General features: G+C 40.6%; 1 protein-coding gene across 2 annotated transcripts in view; it reads right to left on the minus strand.

Annotated features, from left to right (window-relative positions):
- The window catches only part of Atf6 (activating transcription factor 6), a 169506-nt gene that overhangs the window by 113877 nt on the left and 36588 nt on the right, over positions 1 to 19041 (minus strand). For both annotated transcript variants that reach the window (XM_075989061.1, XM_075989063.1), the window contains exons 8-9: positions 7828 to 8013; positions 5830 to 5921 (exon numbers count right to left, since the gene is read on the minus strand). In XM_075989061.1, the coding sequence (XP_075845176.1) occupies positions 5830 to 5921; positions 7828 to 8013 (278 nt within the window). The remainder of the gene's footprint in view (positions 1 to 5829; positions 5922 to 7827; positions 8014 to 19041) is intronic.

Genomic DNA, 19041 nt, shown 5'->3' on the forward strand with positions numbered 1-19041 from the left:
ATAAAATGGGGCACTGAGCTGAACAGAGAATTCTCAACAGAAGAAGTTCAAATGGCCAAAAGACACTTAAGGTCATGCTCAACTTCCTTAGCCATCAGGGAAATGCAAATCAAGACAACTTTAAGATACCATTTTACACCTGTCAGAATGGCTAAAATAAAAAAACACCAATGATAGCCTTTGCTGGAGAGGTTGTGGAGAAAGGGGTACACTCATCCATTGCTGGTGGGAATGCAAACTTGTGCAACCACTCTGGAAAGCAGTGTGGCGGTTTCTCAGGAAATTCGGAATCAACCTACCCCTGGACCCACCAATACCACTCTTGGGAATATACCCAAGAAAGGCCCTATCATACAACAAAAGTATATGCTCAACCATGTTCATAGCAGCATTGTTTGTAATAGCCAGAACCTGGAAACAACCTAGATGTCCTTCAATGAAAGAATGGATGAAGAAAGTATGGAATATATACATATCAGAGTACTACTCAGCAGTAAAAAACAAGGACTTCTTGAATTTTGCATACAAATGGATGGAAATAGAAAACACTATCCTGAGTGAGGTAAGCCAGACCCAAAAAGAGGAACATGGGATGTACTCACTCATATTTGGTTTCTAGCCATAAATAAAGGACATTGAGCCTATAATTCGCAATCCTAGAGAAGCTAAATAAGAAGGTGAACCCAAAGAAAAACATATAGGCGCCCTCCTGAATATTAACCTTCATCAGGCAATGAAAGGAGACAGAGACAGAGACCCACATTGGAGCACCGGACTGAAATCTCAAGGTCCAAATCAGGAGCAGAAGGAGAGAGAGCACGAGCAAGGAACTCAGGGAATGAAATCTCAAGGTCCAAATCAGGAGCAGAAGGAGAGTGTAGTAATAAGGAGCAGCGTCAGGGCTGCGTCCCCAACACCCCAGCGCCTGCTCGGCTAGCTTATGCCCCGATAATTACACAGACACTGTATTCTTTTAATCACTGCTTGGCCCTTTAGCTCTAGCCCTTACTGGCTAATTCTGATATCCCAATCAACCCATCTCTAATAATTTGTGAGCACCGGTCTTACTGGGAGGATTCTAGCCTAAGTCCATCCTGGGTCAGAGCTGGGAGCATGGCGTCCCTCTGAGGCGTCTGCTCCCAAGAGGAGAGCTGTGGAATCTGAGCTCACTTCCTCTTCCTCCCAGCGTTCTGTTCTGTTTACTCCTCCCACCTATCTTCTAACCAATGAGGACCAAGCAGTTTCTTTTTATTTAACCAATGACCTTCCTCCATCAGGAGAGAGAGCACGAGCAAGGAACTCAGGACAGCGAGGGGTACACCCACACACTGAGACAATGGTGTTGTTCTATTGGGAACTCACCAAGGCCAGCTGGCCTGGGTCTGAAAAAGCATGGGATAAAACCAGACTTGCTGAACATAGTGGACAATGAGGACTACTGAGAACTCAAGAACAATGGCAATGGGTTTTTGATCCTACTGCACGTACTGGCTTTGTGGGAGCCTAGGAAGTTGGGATGCTCACCTTAGTAGACGCGGATGGGGGTGGGTGGTCCTTGGGCTTCCCACAGGTCAGGGAACCCTGATTGCTCTTCGGGCTGATGAGGGAGGGGGACTTGATCGGGGGAGGGGGAGGGAAATGGGAGGCAGTGGCGGGGAGGAGGCAGAAATCTTTAATAAATAAATAAATTTTAAAAAATACATTAAAAGGGGGCTGGAGAAATGGCTCAGTGGTTAAGAGCACTGACTGCTCTTCCAGAGGACCCGGGTTCAATTCCCAGCACCCACATGGCAGCTCACAACTGTCTGAAGATCCAGTTGCAGGGGATCTGACACCTTCACACCAATGCACATAAAATAAAGTTAAATAAACCATAAAAAATATTTTAAAAATAAATAAATTAATTAATTAAAAAAGAAAAGTTGAAAAAAAAATGCTTCCTCTACCCCCATTCTTTCTTCTTACAGCATAATCTAATCTTCACTTGTTCACTGAATGCTATGCACAAAGCCTCCCAGGATTGAGTCTTTGCCTTGGTTTATTCAGGAATATGAATGTGATTTTATGAGAAGAAATTAAATATTTAGTGTCTTCCTTGGTTTCTGGAACAGAAATCATAAAACTCTTGGGATTTCCTGAGTGATGGGAAAATACCTTTATAAAAAAAACAAAACAAAACAAACACCCCTTCCAGCCATAGCTGAGCCTAAAGAAATGACGTAAATCATGAAGGAAGAAAAGCCAATTGCCAGGAAACCTCACCATTGACTAGTGAGTGGAATTTTCAGTCTTATCCCCTACCTCCAAGGATAGGAAAGAGGCTGAAATCGAGTTAAATCACCAAAAATAGTTTAATCATCGCCTCCACAAACTCTAACCAGTATATCTGGAGAATTTCCGGGCTGGCAAGCACAAGAAGATCCTGGGGGAGAATCAACCTGCAGATGGCATGCCAGTTTCTCATGCCTCCGCTATAGCTTAGCTTACGCATCTCTTCTATTTGGGTTACCTTATGAAATTCATGGGAATTGTTTTTACATGAACCAATAATAGCAAGAAAAATGTTTCACTGAGCTTTGTAAGTCACTCTGACAATTATTAGAGAATGCACAATTGATAGCTAGTGTGCATAGGTGACAACCCAAGACTGTGGCTGACATTAGCTTATGTTCAACCTAACCGATGAACATGTACTGCATGCATACAGACTCACAAGATGTGAGGGGCTGAAAGCACACACACTTTCCCAGGAACTGAACGTGGATGAATGTCTGTGCTCTGGGATGAACACTGTGTTATTTCTACAAAACAAAAGCAGTGAATTAGACAGGAGTTGAGACCTTAACATAAGAAAAATGTAAAGTAACATAAGAAAAAGTAAGACTTTAGCAAGTGGAAGAAAATGCCTATGATAAGCTGTGTAACTGGTGGAAAATGGCTGGACAAACACTGCCAAGAATGTCAGTGGGGATAGTGTCTCAGAATCATAGCTAAACCATGGAGGGGTCGGGGGAGGGTCTGTGGAGGGAGAGGGAGGGGACTGAGAGGAGGAGAGGGAATGGGAATTTGAATTGGTATTTTTTTAAGTAATAAAAAAAATCTAATAAAGAAAAAGAGATAAAATTCTTTCAGGGAGCCAGACATGGTAATGCACACCTTTAACCCCACCACTCAGGAGACAGATGCAGGTGGATCTCTGAGTTCAGGGCCAGTGTGGTCTACAGACTGAGTTCTAGAACAGCCAGAGCTAACATAGAACACTGCTCAAAAAACAAAAACACAAAGCAAAACAACCATCCTCAAGACCTAGCAATACCACTTTTGGGAATATAGCCAAAGGATGCTCAATCGTGCCACAAGGACATGTGCTCAACTATATTCATAGCAGCTTTGTTTGTCATAGCCAGGACCTGGAAACAACCTAAATGCCTGTCGACCGAAGAATGGATAAGGAAAATGTGGTAAATTTACACAATGGAGTACTACACAGCAGAAAAAAATAATGACATCTTGAAATTTGCAGGTAAATGGGTGGAGCTAGAAAACATCATATTAAGTGAGATAACCCAGACCCAGAAAAACAACTATCATAAGTTGTTTTTAAACATAAAGCAAAGAAAACCAGCCTATAAATCACAATCCCAGAGAACCTAGACAACAATGAGGACCCTAAGAGAGACATATGTGGATCTAATCTACATAGGAAGTAGAAAAAGACAAGATCTCCTGAGTAAATTGGGAGCATGGGACCATGAGAGAGGGTTGAAGGAGAGGGTAGAGGAAGGAAGGAGAGCAGAGAAAAACGTATAGCTCAATAAAATCAATAAAAAAAATAAAGAAAAGAGAAAAAAAACACAAAGCAAAACGAAACATAATTCTTGCAGGGAAAGAAGGAAAGTTAAGCTAAAAGAAGTCACAGAGCTCGGGAGGAAAGGGAGCTGATTAGAAAACTAAAAGAAGGAAGAGATGACAAGAGATGACAGTAGAGTAAGCACAGCCAGAGAGAAAGATGTCCAAAGCATCCTCGGGGGGGGGGGGGCAGCACTTGAGCTGATACTTAACAAAAAAGTCTCTGAAGCACTGAAGGCCTTGGGAATCACACACAGGAAGACCTGACACTGCACCCACTTAGTGTATCTCAGGCTGGCCAAGGAAGCCAGCGTGACAGGAGTAAATAAAAACAGCTTTCTTCCCCAGAAGGTGAACACAATAAAGAAAAACACTCCTGATATGCAGAATTAGAAAATACACAATGGAATGAACACTTCTTCCACCTGCCAGTAGGAGAGTAAATTGGTGCATTCTTTATGACACAGGATGATTTGATACACACAGACTTGCAGACATGTACACCTATAAACAACTAGAAATGCTGGGAATGCCCATTCACAAATTAAATATAGCACACGCTCTAAAGGGGCAGTCTAAGAAGTCCGAGGTACCCTAGGAAGACGCTCTGAATTCTGCAGCCTCAGCAAGCTTACCTCACACAAGAATATGATTTTTGTTCATCAATTTCAAACCTAGTACTAAATCACAACACACTACATACAGAGAGACATGCAATCCTAGTGGTTTCTCATCAGTCAGATACCAATATTTGCATGAAAAAACATGAAACAATGTTACTTTCTCTTCCATGTCACTAACATTTGAAGATTTGTATATGTAATTATGTTAACATGTAATGATTTATGATTAAGTGGACAAATACTCAAAATCTGTTTTATTTAGTCTATAACTCAATATATATATCAACGAATGTAAGTTTTTTGCTACTCTTAGTAATTTTTAACTTTAATAGTATAAACTGGTTCCTGAGTTAAAAAATTTCTGAGATATGTCAAATAGTATATATCTATATTTCAAAAAATGGTGACGTTAATAGACAATAATGTGCTAACATAATTAAAAATAAGAAAGCACTTTGAATAACATGTACCTTTTTTGTAAACATAATTTATTAAATTATATATGTATAAACACAAAGACAAAAACCAAGTATATATACAAACTGAACTTTTCACTTTTTAAAAACATGTCCTATGATTTATAAGCATGCTTTTAACATGGTGTTTATTCTGTTTGACATGTTTTTCCCATACTTCTCACATGGTAAACCAGTATCAGAATTCAAGGTTTGGATTACTCCTTAAGTATTTCTTTATCACTCGATCATTCAACAGAAAAAATGTTCTGCTCATCTATGCTACGCCATGAATTGTCAGGTTAAGGAACTCATATTCCCAGCCATAGTCTACCAGCCTCTGCTGCGCACACGGCACTACCACACCCATGCCCAGACACGGTCTACCGGCATCTGCTGCGCACACGGCACTACCACACCCATGCCCAGGCACGGTCTACCGGCATCTGCTGCGCACACGGCACTACCACACCCATGCCCAGACACAGTCTACCGGCATCTGCTGCGCACACGGCACTACCACACTCATGCCCAGGCACGGTCTACCGGCATCTGCTGCGCACACGGCACTACCACACCCATGCCCAGGCACGGTCTACCGGCATCTGCTGCGCACACAGCACTACCACACCCATGCCCAGGCACGGTCTACCGGCATCTGCTGCGCACACGGCACTACCACACTCATCATGCCAAACTATCCCTTACCATGGCTCTCTTCCCAGCTCCATCCTGGTCTGTCAAGGCATTTGTCTCCTGTCAAATTGTTCTTTACACATTTTGAGTGCTGATTTTTATTCAAAACAAAGGAGTTTTCTTCTCGCTTATGAGTAAATCTAAATAGTAACAAATAACTAGCATTTAAACTTCAGTACTCACATCCAAAACTCTTGTATACTCACCTCATGGGGCCATAGTTCAGCACAATAAATGCCAATACAATCATCACACAGACAGCTCTTCGTTTTGGACTCGGGACTTTAAGCCTCTGGTTCTAAGGGATATAAATTGGATGAAACTATAAGTCAACATTACAAACAGCAATAATTAAGAGTCCTCCTTTTTACAGGTGTATGAATACTTTTTCTCATAAAAAATAGTGAAAATAAAAATAAAAGACCTCAAAGGTAAAGAAATGGTGGTTTGCAGAAGACTAGAGTCTTCCACATTCTCTTTCCCAACAAAGGAAAGAATTTAAAGAACAAAAATGGCACAACTTTTAGCTTTGTATTTCTGTTGAGCCTGAGAATTCTGAGGCTTCTGTCACTTGTCTCCCTTGACCAAGGCACTAGAGCTCACACTCATGGGCAAGACAGCGAGGACAGAGTGAGAATCAGCACTCAACAGGCATCCAGTGGTTCAGGACTACAATGCTGTGTTTCACACAAGGCAGAAATAAACGTCTCTGAGACCACCATGGCAAGAGAAAGCAAAGGAACATGATAGGGATCAAGTGGACAAAGATTCAAAACACATTTTATTTTGTATTATTTCCTTTTTTAAAGGGGAAAATAAAAAGAGTTAAAATGAAGTTACCCTATAATGAGGCAACAAGGCCCACAGACAAACAAAAATCCCAGAGCCAGGAATGGGTTACTTTTGGAGTTATTGACCAGTGAAATCCTATAGACTGTGCGCACCCAGGACAAACCACACCCTTGCAGGAGAGGGAAGCTAGTACGAAGCCCTCCTCTCAGCTGAGGGGCTGACAGCACTTGTTAGCTGCTGTGGGAGGGAGAGTCAGTGTTTTGTAAGAAGGTAGCCCTGGTACTTTGTCACGCTCCACACACATACCCAAGTACATCTAGGCAGCACAAATTGGTCCATCTCCGTTTTAAAAAAGAGGACACAAAGCTGGATGGGGAGGACAGGTGGGATCTGAGAAGAGTTAGAGATAGAAGGGCTGGTATGACCAGAGCACATAGTGTGAAATTCTCAAAGAATTAGTAAAGATAGGAAACAAGGGAAAGACCAGTTCTGTGTGGATTTCCATATCTATAATCCCTATACAAATTGAAATTCAACCCAGTGAACATGTAAGTCCCAGATCAGTTAGGGCTATATAGTAAAACCTTGCCTCAAAAATAACAAAAAAATAAATAAATTTAAAAAATTGAAAGAATAATAATAAAAAGAATGAACTGGCAGGATTGTTCAGGAACCTCAATGTGATTCACCTGTTCCAAAAAGATAAAAAGCTGGCGTTGTGGCTCACATCTTTAATTCCAGCACTTAGGAAGCAAGGGCAAATAAATCTCTGTGAGTTCAAGGCCAGCCTGGTCTACATAGTGAGTTTCAGGACAGCCATGGCCTATATAGTGAGTCTAAAAAAACTAAGAAGAAAAAATGAGGCCTTGTCTAAAAATACAAAGAAGAAAAAAAGAAAGAAAAATTATTAAAGTAATTGTTTGGAAGAAACCCAAGAAAAGTAGATAGTGTTTGTATGGAGATGAAGAGGGACAATTCAAAAGGTCACCTTTCACTGAGTTTTGGTGTAGCCCTAGGCTAGAAGGCTTGCTCAGCATGCTGGGGGCTCTGGACTCAATTCTCAGGCCCCAGGAGAAAAATATCTTTAAAAGGTCATTGTTGTAATTTTTTTCCTACCATAAATGTTTTGTGCTTATTGTACCCCCATTTTCTTAGCACTACTATTTTATATTATTTAAAAAGTAATTATCAATTTACTTATCAAAAATAAAAAGACAGTCAAGCCAGAAAGAGGTGGCTCTCGCTTTTAATCCCAGCACTTGGGAGGCAGAGGCAGGTGCAAGGCCAGCCTGGTCTACAAAGTGAGTTTAGGTAGACCCAGAGTTGTTACACAGAGAAACCCTGTTGCAAAACCAAAAGAAGAAAGAGGGTCAGTTTGCCCCGCCTCAGCCAGCTGCACCACGAGCACCCACCTCTGACACCACCTCGTCCAGCTGTCGCTTCAGGGACCCGTTCTCCTTCTTCAGCTGCTCGTTCTCTGAAAGGGCAGCCTTCAACCTGGCCTCCAGTCCTAGCATATACTCCTTCTTCTTCTTGCGTGACTGACAAGCAGACTCACGGTTTTTTATCATCCGCTGCTGCCTCCTTAGCACAGCAATCTAGGAAAAGTTACAAGTTACACTGAATCATTGTACTGGTTGTGGGACAACATCAAAATATCAAAACCTACTAATTTTTCAAATTATTTCTAAACAACTTTGATTAAAATATACATTAGTAGTTAACTAAAACACGTTTAAAATATACTGCTCAAATTAAGTAAGCTCAGGTCAAATGAGTAAAAAGGCTTTCTCAAACCTAGTCACTGGGGTTTTCTAAAGCACAGTGCCGAGCATCTAGCTTGCCATTTAGAAAGGCCCCAGAAAGTGCCTCAAAGGAGCTGTGTGAGGTAGCGCACACTGAAAATCCCAGGATTCCAGGCAGGAGGACTCCTGCAACTTTGAGGCAAGTCTGGCCCTATTTCTAAAAAGATAAGGAAAAACATCTGGACCAGTGAGATGGCTTAGTGTGTAAAGCACTGGCTGCACAAGCCTGAGTGCTGAGTCTGATCCCCATCCCTGTGAGGGTGGGAGGAGAGAACCAACTCTACAGAGCTGTCTCTGACCTCCACAATGACTGCCATAGGACACACACACACACAAACACACATCCCAGGGAGCACTGACCCACTCACTTGCACACACACATACAATAATAGTAAAGTAAAATTTCTAATTATTTGAAGTGTCTTTAATACATGTATATGCAATTTTCTCTCAGTTTTATTCATGAAGAGCTGGGTTTAGAATACCAGATACCAAAGCCTGCAAATGCTCACCTCCCAAAATGCCTTAATATTGCATACACTCTAGTTACACCTGCCTCATACTCTTAAACAAGCGGTTTTCAACCTGTGGGTCACAGCCCCTTTGGCAAATCTTTATCACCAAAAGAAAAATATTGACATTATGATTCACTTAGAGTTATGAAGTACCCACAAAAATGATTTTAAGGTTGGGGTCACCATAACACGAGGAACTGTGTTAACGTGCTGCAGCATTAGGAAGGTTGAGAACCACTCACAACCATTGCTGGGTTACTTAATCTAATACCATGGGCACAGTTGTTATGCTGTAACAAAGTTCTAGACATTTATAGTGTGGGTGCAACTTTCTTTTTCTATTTTCTATCTCAGAATGTTGAATCCATACATTCAAATTCAATGTATATGAAGGGCCAAATATCTATGCTGATTTAATCACCATTGCTGGTCTTAAATTAATTGACTAAGTTCTCAAACCCTAGATCCAATTACTCAGAAGACTACTTCTCATGTAGAGCTGGTATCAGTACTTTTCCTCAGTAATACATATCTTTCAAAATACACAAGAAGCTAGGCTTGGAGAGACACACCTGCAATCCCTGCATTCTGGACTACAAACAGAAGGACTGCTACTTCAAAGTCAGTCTGGCCCATATGAGAGACTGTCCCAAACCAAAAACACAAATAAGAACAATAACAGCAAACCTATGAAGATACTATTATTTTTTTTATTCTGTATAGTTTATTGCCTCTTCCAATCCTTCACTCACCAAAAGTGTATTGAGTAGATGTTAATGACCAAGTTTATTTCAATGCAAATATTCTATTATCTCTCTCTAGTTCTGATGTCAACTCTCCTAAACAGGCATTCATGAATACATCCACAGACTACTGCAACAGACTCCTAGCCATGTGGATTATCTTCTAGCCCATCCTGCCTATCAGTTGTAAACTCCTCAAAATATTTCTGCCTTATTGGCACTCTGCTGCAAGAACCAGTTAGTGAGTTAACTATCCTAACTACCCATTTTCACTTTCACCTCCTTCACTGAGAGCACTCACTACCTAACCACGCCTTCTCCTTAACTCCAGTCTCTACTCCATAATCTCCACAATATTTTTCCATTTTTATCCATACTGTTTATTCCCACTTAATGCCATCTCCTCCACTAACCTATTTCTAAAGTCCTCACCTCTTCAATTATTCTCATCTAATTTTTTGTCTCTGAATATTTTGTAGTCTTATAATTTGGAAGACACAGCAAAATATTCCACGATTTCAGTTGTTTAAACAATGCTAACTATCTTTCTTTCACTTATATTTTAGATCTTGAAAACTAAAGTCATATCTAATACTATTTTTTGTTTAATAACCAAAAATATCTACCATTATCATACTTAATTTTTTGTTACATTTTTAAAAAAAATACAATCTACTGTTACATAATTAGCCTAATTTTGTCTGGATAGCTGGTAAGAAAGTAATCTCAAAAAAAAAACAAAAAGACCCTCCGAAGAACATTAACTTCATTAGGTTATATACACAGCTGGATGAGTTACTGGTGTCTATGTGTTTCCCAACGGACTTCTTAAACCGTCCTACTACGGGTGCATCACAGCTCTGTAGAGAGCCACACCTGATGGCAATGTAGAGAGCTGCGTGGAGCCACCTGATGGTGCTGGCTCCGGCCCTCCGCGATCCCGGAAGAGAGTGCTCTCTGTGATAACGCAATGATTATCAGCTGCTTGCATATGCGTGGACCTATGGGCAATGGCCACCTGGCAATCCAGGATTGGCAGCCCATGCCTACTTAAGGGCTGGGAGAGGTTTGTCCGGAGAGGGAGGGGGAGAGTAAAGTCCTGGAATAAACTGCAGTGAGAAGAGCTCCGGTGGTCGCGTCATCCTTGCTGGTGGAGGTAGAGGTGCGACACAGCTCCATCAGTAAATGCAATCACAGTTTCAGATGAGTTCCTTTTAAGAAAACTGTCTTGGTTAGGGTTTCTACTGCTATGATAAACACCATGACCAAAATCCACTTGAAGAGGACAGGATTTATTTCATATTACAGTTTGTGGTCCAGCATCCAGGGAACTCAGGGAAGAACTCAAGGTAGGCTCAAAGAGACTGAAGCGGCTACATGTCACAGAGACTACATGGGTCTGTGCTGGGTCCTCTGCATATATGCTATGGTTGTGTAACTTGGTGTTCCTGTGGGACTTCTAACAGTGCGAGCTGGCGCTGTCTCTGACTCTTTTGCCAGCTTTTGGGACCCTTTTCCTCCTACTGAGTTGCCTTGCCCAGCCTTGATATGAGGGTTACTGCCTGGTCTCATTGTATCTTGTTTGATTGATGTCCTTAGGAGACCTGCTCTTTTCTGGTGGGGAGAAGCAGAGAAAGAGGATCTGTGAGGGAGGGGGTGATGGGAGGGGTAGAGGAAAGGGAAGCTGTGGTTGGAATGTATTGTACAAGAGAATAATAAATAAATTTTTAAAATTTTTATAAGCATACATTTATCTTGAAAATTATTGTATAAAGGAATAAATAATTAAGAGTTTGACAAAAAAAACTTGGGGGTTAAAAAAAGAACTCAAGGCAGGAATCTAGAGTCAGGAACTGATGAAGAGACCATAGAATTTTCTCAGCCTGCTTTTTTATAGCACCCAGAACTACCAGCCCAGGGTTGGTACCACCCACATCAATCACTAAGGGGGCATTTTCTCAACTGAGGTTCCCTCTTCCAAAATAAACCTATCTTGTGTCAAGTGGACATAAAAACTAGCCAGCACACTATAATAGCAAACTTATAGCTTCCCAAATACTGTATTTCCTAGCAACAGTGGTCAACTATAACTAAATGATCTCCCAGCATCAAATACTGTCGATCATCTTTAGTCAGGACATACAAAGAAACACATTCCATGAGTTGTCAAAATGGATGATTTTTTTTTTCACTTTTAACTGAAACTCCACAAAGAAGGCTGATCTTACATACCGGCCATTGTAATAGTTCCCAGTTCTATATATCTCTAGAACTGGTTTTGTTATTATTCCCATAACTGCTTACATTATGACGACTATCAAAGTAATACCAAATACACACAGATAGACAGAGGAAGGGAAGGAGGAAGGGAAGGAGGAAGGGGAAGAGGAGGAGGGAGCAAATCCATGACAAATTGATTACTCAATTTCAAAACACTCTCAGGACAAGGCCACTTTGTCCGGTGAACATCGGTTTTAGGCAGCTTCATTTTTCCTGGGAAAGCCAATGTCCATAATTAATACTTAGTACTAGGTGCTGAAGTACATGGAACACTGAGCAAACACATAAAAGAGAAGGTTCCCAGATGGAAGAATTTATACTAAAAGTTAGATAAAAGGCAACTTTAAAGGCTAATTAATCTATGGAATTTAGGGAGGCTTACAGATGGTACACCATTTAATAAATTTTAAACAAGGATTAGACATTTCTATAAACAGAAAAAGCACCTGCACATTATACACAGCATGAAGATTTCAAAGGCTGTCAACCCACATGCCTCAGTCTAAGAAAAAATGAAAACCACCTGTGGCCAAATAGTCTGTTTTTCTCATAGAAAAAGACCCATTGTAACAGTTCTGAAAATATTCAGCCTTACCAATAAAAGCAGAGTAAGAACTGTATAAATAAATGAAATGCGCTGGAGTCGAAGAGTACAGGGCCGCTATTCTGTCTCAGCAAGTGTCTGTAGCTACTGAATACACAATATTAAATTATGGCTCTTAGACCAAAAAGAGCATAAAAATAATTTTTAGACTAAGCATACACACACCCTGGTGTTCTTGAGGGAGAGTATTTGCTTTCATTTTGTTTATATTCTGTCAGGTACACTGACTTTTTTGCACATATGATGTATCAGAATCATTCCCAGACAGGAAGAATGGCAGCATAATATAATCCCTATTTGTTCAATTACTATGGATTTCCAGATTCCTTTAAGGAAACCATAATCAAGCCAAGCATTATAGCATACACCTGTAATCCCAGCGCTTGAGAAGCAGACAAGAATTGTTGTGAGTTCAGGGTCAGCCTGGTCTACAGAGCAGGTTTCAAGCTAGTCAGGGTTACACAATAAGACTATGTCTCAAAAACAAAGTAAAATAAAAATAGTTACTAAATAAAATGTCTCATTTGAACCACTCTTAGAGAATAGACAAATCAAGGCATGAATAGAGGTCAGCTGACTTCAAACCTCTTGGAACTTATTTAGTAGCTCCACCAGGCTTTCATGGACCACAGGATCACAGCATGGACGATGTGCTGTTTGGCTACTCGAATTATGTGCTGTCTAGAAACAGAAACTTACGGATAGCTTTCTGTACAAACATGAAATTGAAGGACTGGCTCACTAGTTCACTGATGCTCCCCCATCAAGGCACATCAGATGGTTTAAAAGACCAAATGGGCCAACGGGTAGCCCGCTCCTGCTGCCGAGCATCCTGCCCTCAGAGGTCTCTCCCACCAAGCACCACGCCTTGGAAAAAGAATAAAGAATTGAAGGGAAGCATCCACAGCTGCAAAGGATTCACCCATTAGTGCCACTGCACTATGAAGTGTTTTCCTTATAAAACAAACATTTATTTGCATATAAGAGACTTATGTAAAAGGAAAAATTTCACAAATGACTAAGTTCCTTTTGAAACTTGGATCAGTTTAAAAGGCAAAGCTTCAAAACTGCTCACATTTTGTTTTTAATATTAAAACCTTTACCAACTGATAAATACTTTATTTAAAACCCCTTCACAAACAAAATGATGTTTAGAGCCTTAAGTCTAAGATTCTGCTAAAAAAAAAAATGAGCTGCAAACCCTATAAACTACGGCAGGAAGAGAGTGGGTACGTCTATGCTTACAAACACATCCAAACATCTCAGGCAAGCTCAGTCCAGAACAAGAACAGCACGCGGTTAGAGAAAGCTCTGTTATTGGGGAATATTATTTTTAGGTGTGTGACTTTTGTTTATGCTGTATTTGTTTAACTCTGTGAAGCTGTGTTGTTGTGCCTGTCTAAAACACCTGATGGTCCTAATAAAGCCATGAACAGCCAATAGCAAGGCAGGAGCAAAAATAGGCAGGGCTAGCAGGCAGAGCAGAAACAGAAGGAGACATCTTGAGGGAATGAAGGAGGAGCAAGGAGAGGAAGACATGAGGGGCCGGCCACCCAGCTACCCAGCAAGCCATGGATAAAGAAGTAAATAAAGGTATATGATGTGGGATTCCCCTCTGTATGCCGTGATTACCATTAATGAATAAAGAAACTGCTTTGGACCTATAGCAGGACAGAACTTAGGCAGGGGAAGCGAGGCTGAATGCTGGGAGAAAGAGGGCGGAGTCAAAGAGAAGCCATGGAGCTGCTGCTGGAGACAGACACACTGAAACTTTGCTGATAGGCCACAACCTCATGGTGATGCACAGATTAATGGAGATGGGTTAAATTAAGATGTTAGCAAATGAGAAGCTAGAGCTAATGGGCCAACCAGTGATTTAAATAATATAATTTCTGTGTGATTATTTTGGGTCTGAGCTGCCAGGTGGCTGGGAAACTAACGGCCTCCTTATAACAGGTATACACAAATAGAGAAAGATAAAAGTTCAGAGGCAAAAGGTAGTTAGGATAATTTAAGAAAAGCTGACAAAAAAAAAGTCAAGCTAAGGCTGGGTATTTATAACTAAGAATAAGCCTCCGTGTGTAATTTATTTGGGAGCTGGGTGGTGGGCCCCCAAAAAAGTCAAGAGTAAAATACTCCACAGCACTCTGTGGAGTGGGTTCTCTTCTAACCTTCATGGGTTCCAGAATCAGATTTAGGACTCTGGTCACCAGGCTTGTGCAAGTTCTAAGCCCACTGAGCTAAGTCACTGAACAGACTGGCTTTTTGAATTAGACTGATGATCCCACAGCTCTGTAAATACATGTGAAACCACTAGTGTACACTTCAAAACAAAACAAGAGTAGAGCTCAGGGTAGAAGAGCACTTCACCAGCATGTATAGGGCTCTGGGTTCAATCTCTAATACAGAAGGGAAAAATCGTACTGTATATGCATTATCTCAATGGAGTTGTTTTTAAAAAAAATAACGTATGAACTTGTTAATCAAACAAACACAACAAGAAACTACAAAGAATTATGTGAGGAAATCCTGGCACTCAGGAGATAGAGACAGGATTCAGGAATTCAAAGCCAACCTTGACTATATAGTAAGTACTCAGTCAGCCTGGGCTACATGACATCTTACCTTTAAAAAAAAAAAGGAAGAGAGAAATCATGCCAAGAAAATAGTGACATACAGAGATTAGAATGTCATTTGGTAAACTCTATCAAAACTGAGACAGTACCTATCTTCTGTCCCTGCAATTCCAATTTCAGAAATTCCTCAGATATACTTGCACAAAGACAAAATAAAGTATGTACCAAGATATTCAAAGGAAGACTGTCCACAAAGAAAAGACTACAAAAAATGTAAATTATGGAACCTCTATGAAATAGACTCCCATCCAGCTTTTCTTAAAGTGCATTTATTTTTTTAAGATTTACTTGTTTTTATTTCGCGTGTGGCTGTTTTGCCTCCGTGATTATTTATGCACTATGTGCATGCAGTACCCACAGAAGCCAGAAAATGGAATTGAATCCCCTGGAACTAGGGTTACAGGCAACTATGAGCCACCGTGTTGGTAATTAGAGTCGAATCAAGATCTTCTGGGAGAACAGCCAGTGCTCTTAACCACTGAGCCATCTCCATCCCCTACCTTTCAGCTTTAAGTACTGGGAAAATCTCCAAGATATATTAAGTAAGAAAAGCGTGTGTGTGCGCGCGCGCACGCGCGCACGTGTGTGTATGTTTGTGTGTATGTATGTGTGCATGTGTGTGTGTGTGTATGTGTATGTATAATGTACTATTTCTGTAGGAGAGATCAGCAGTAAAAGCTCTAAGTATGTGCATATTAAAGAGCCACCTCAGGACAGATAGACACAAAACTTTCAGGGAAGCTGATTTTGAGCAGAGGCGCTGATTGTCAAAGCACTATGTCCCCACAGTAAACCCTAGGTAAGACTGTAGGAATCTGAGAAAAGAGGGGATAAGTATTCAATTATTTAGGATATAAGTCAGCATCCTTTTAAATGATTAATTATTAGCTTTATCAAGATGGCAAATAGAAAGATATAAAGAACACTAAATTTAGCCTAGCATGGTGGTGCACTCCTTTAACCCCAGCACTAGGGAAACAGAAGCAGGCAGACTTGTGAGTTCAAGGCCAAATTGGTCTACATAGCAAGTACCAGGCCAGCCAGGGACGCACAGTGAGACCCTGTCTCTAAAAGACAAGACCACTAAAGCTGACACAACATGAATCCATCACAATGCAGAACAGGGGGGTGGGGGCTGTTTGCTGACCTTCCCAAAGCCATTGCAAACATAAATTAGTTTCCAAAATCCTTATTCAAGATAAATTTTTTAGAAGTACCAAAACTCCATCTAAGAGAAACTTTAACAAAGTATACTTTTCTTTGATTTGCAGTCACTGGTAACAGCAAAGCCAAAACCTAGTCAGCATAAAGTGACTTTTTCCTTCTAAAATCTGGACAGTTTCTGAGAAGCACCAGATCTTTCCTACTGAAATTGTTCTGACAGATGCCTTGACTTTGCAGCCTAAAGAAATACCATGATCTCGGTGCTCGCTCTGTTAAAAGCATTTAGTTGCTAAAAATTGTGTCCTCATTCTTTCTCTTCTTCCACCTAAGACAGCTGTAGGATCAAAGGAGGTTCAACTCCCATTTAATTCTAAGAGAGGACCTGGGGTGTTTAGTGTCTAGAGTTTAGCTTTTTTTTTTTTGCTGAAAAAGAACACAGGTAGAGCGCCTGTCACTTTACACTGCAATTAGATTATTATAGCATCGTATTCTTTTGAAGGACAGGCTGCTGGGGTCTCTTATGAGTTTTGTTCCTATATGTTTTCTTACTGCAGGCTAAGTATGCAAAGTTTTTAACCCACCTGGTGGGTGGGTATCAAGGCCATTTCTTGGGGTTAGGTTCCCAACAAGCAACTTTGAAAAAAGAGGTAGAGAGTCCCTCTGGAAAAGGAGGAATGTCCTGCTTGTTTTAAAAATGAAAGATTCCCCAAGTTCACATCTGTCCACTGAACGAAAAGGAACAGTGTGTGCAAGCGTATCCACTAGGGGTCACATCACACCACCTCCATGTTCACAAACCAACACCTGAAATCTCTAACTTTTTAACACCATTTCCAGAAAAAAGAAAAGCAAAATCCTATTTGGAATGCTGAGAGAATGCCCTTCTCAGCACTTCTAATGGCTGCAGGCATGTGGGAAGGAATCCTCCCCAACCTAGTATCCTTCTTTTTCATGATGGCTCTGTGGACCTGACCCAGGAAGCTCCAAAAGATAGTCCTCTTGGAAGGACTCTAGTCAAAGAAGATTGGAAAAGTGTGCAAGGTGATAAACGGTTCAATAGATATTATGGGATGGATGGGTTGGCAGAAAGAAACGGTCAGGGCCTCCTGGCAATAGAGTTAGTGCTTCTCATTCAATCTCCCCTTAGTTCTCTTCTAGCTCTGTACTAATTCGTGATCATTTCCTTTCCATTGTTTCAGCCAACGCATTTCATTAAGTCTTAGCTCTACCTTGGCCCACTACAGAATATATAGAATAATTTCACATTTTTCATGGTCCTTTATCCCAATAACTCAAATAATATAATTTTAAAATCTTAAACTAGGGTCATTACAATTCATAAACTGTTGAAATAATGATGAGAAGAGACGGAAATAATAAGGGTAACACGAACTTAAACAGAAAGTTTTCAAGCTCATAACTTGACACCTGGCAGTGTTCAACCACCCTTCAAAGAAGAATAAGCATGCTCTCTATCAAGCCATCTTTATAATTACATGATTGCATTTATTAGCAGACTACATAGAGAATGTCTACACTAAAATAAAATGTCTACTTTTTTCCATCAGGATCAGAGCCAAAACCAAATTGTACTTCCTAAAAGTGTAGGTAAGTTTTCCAAGAGTTAAACATAACCTATTTACCAGCAAAAAGCAAGAAGGCTGAAATTACAATTTGAACCAGACAAACTGTTTCATACCGTAAGATGTGGCACTTACTGCTGTCTGCAGAATATGGAATGCTGGAAACACTACTACGGCAGCAGGCCCTAGGGAAGGAGGCCTGCCAATCAAAACAGGTAGGGGAAAGTAGCCATGTCAGCATTACAGAGCCACAAAAAGATTGATACAATTTTTTTCTGAATTACAACCTCTTCACTATTTGGTCTAAAAGCACAAAAATTATATGAAAAATAAAATTGGAGGGGGGTACATTTTGAATCAAGACTGTATCTACATTAATTAAAATTTAATGAGACTTTTAAAAAACGTACATTACTAACACAGAGACTGTTCCAGTGGGCCACAGTCTTCTCTATAGCTCCTGCTAGAAGAGGTTTACTTTGGGTTCCTTAGGTGGGTTGGCCAGCTGATAGGACAGACTAATGCTTTTCTACTTTATATACATATGAAAAACTCAAAATGAAAAGTCTTGACTGAGTTCCTGTGTGGTGGTTTAGGTAAGAATGGCCCTCATAGGCTCATATATTTGAATGCTTTGTCACCAGTGAGTAGCACTATTTGAGAAGGATTAGGAGGTGTGGCCTTATGGTAATGGGCTTCTAGGTTTCAAAAGCCTGTGCTAGACCCAGTCCCCTCTGCCTCCTTTTGGATCAGGATGTAGCTCTCAGCTGCTTCTTCAGAACCACACCTGATGTTACCAGGCTCCCCATCGTGACGATAATGGACTAAACCTGTGAGACTGTAAACAAGCCCCCAATTAAATACTTTCTCTTATCAGGGCCGCCGTGGTCGTGGTGTCTCTTCACGCAATATAAAGTGCCTAAGACATCCTGATATGCTAGCTCAGTGAAAATGGCACAAAAAACCTCAGTGCAGGCTGACTAGAAAGTCATTCTAAGAATCTTCAGGTTTCTTACATTCCACACAGGCTACATTAATGTTTCTTTTATAATTCTATCAGTTCTAAATTCTATAAAAGTTGACTAGCCCATAAATACTGCTAGCAATAAAAGATAACACTCATCAGTACAATACATTCTTATCTCAAACTTCCTCCAGTTCCTCAGTGTTAACTGAGACTCTGTCAGCAAGTTACTCAAAACTTCCCAGAGTACTCTGTGAAAGCCATGTTAACATATGTTCTTTCACATCAAACAACTCAGGAAAGATGTCTGGCTAAGAGACCAGCATGTAATT

This window comes from Microtus pennsylvanicus, chromosome 10 (assembly GCF_037038515.1).
Source record: "Microtus pennsylvanicus isolate mMicPen1 chromosome 10, mMicPen1.hap1, whole genome shotgun sequence".
Taxonomy (NCBI): domain Eukaryota; kingdom Metazoa; phylum Chordata; class Mammalia; order Rodentia; family Cricetidae; genus Microtus; species Microtus pennsylvanicus.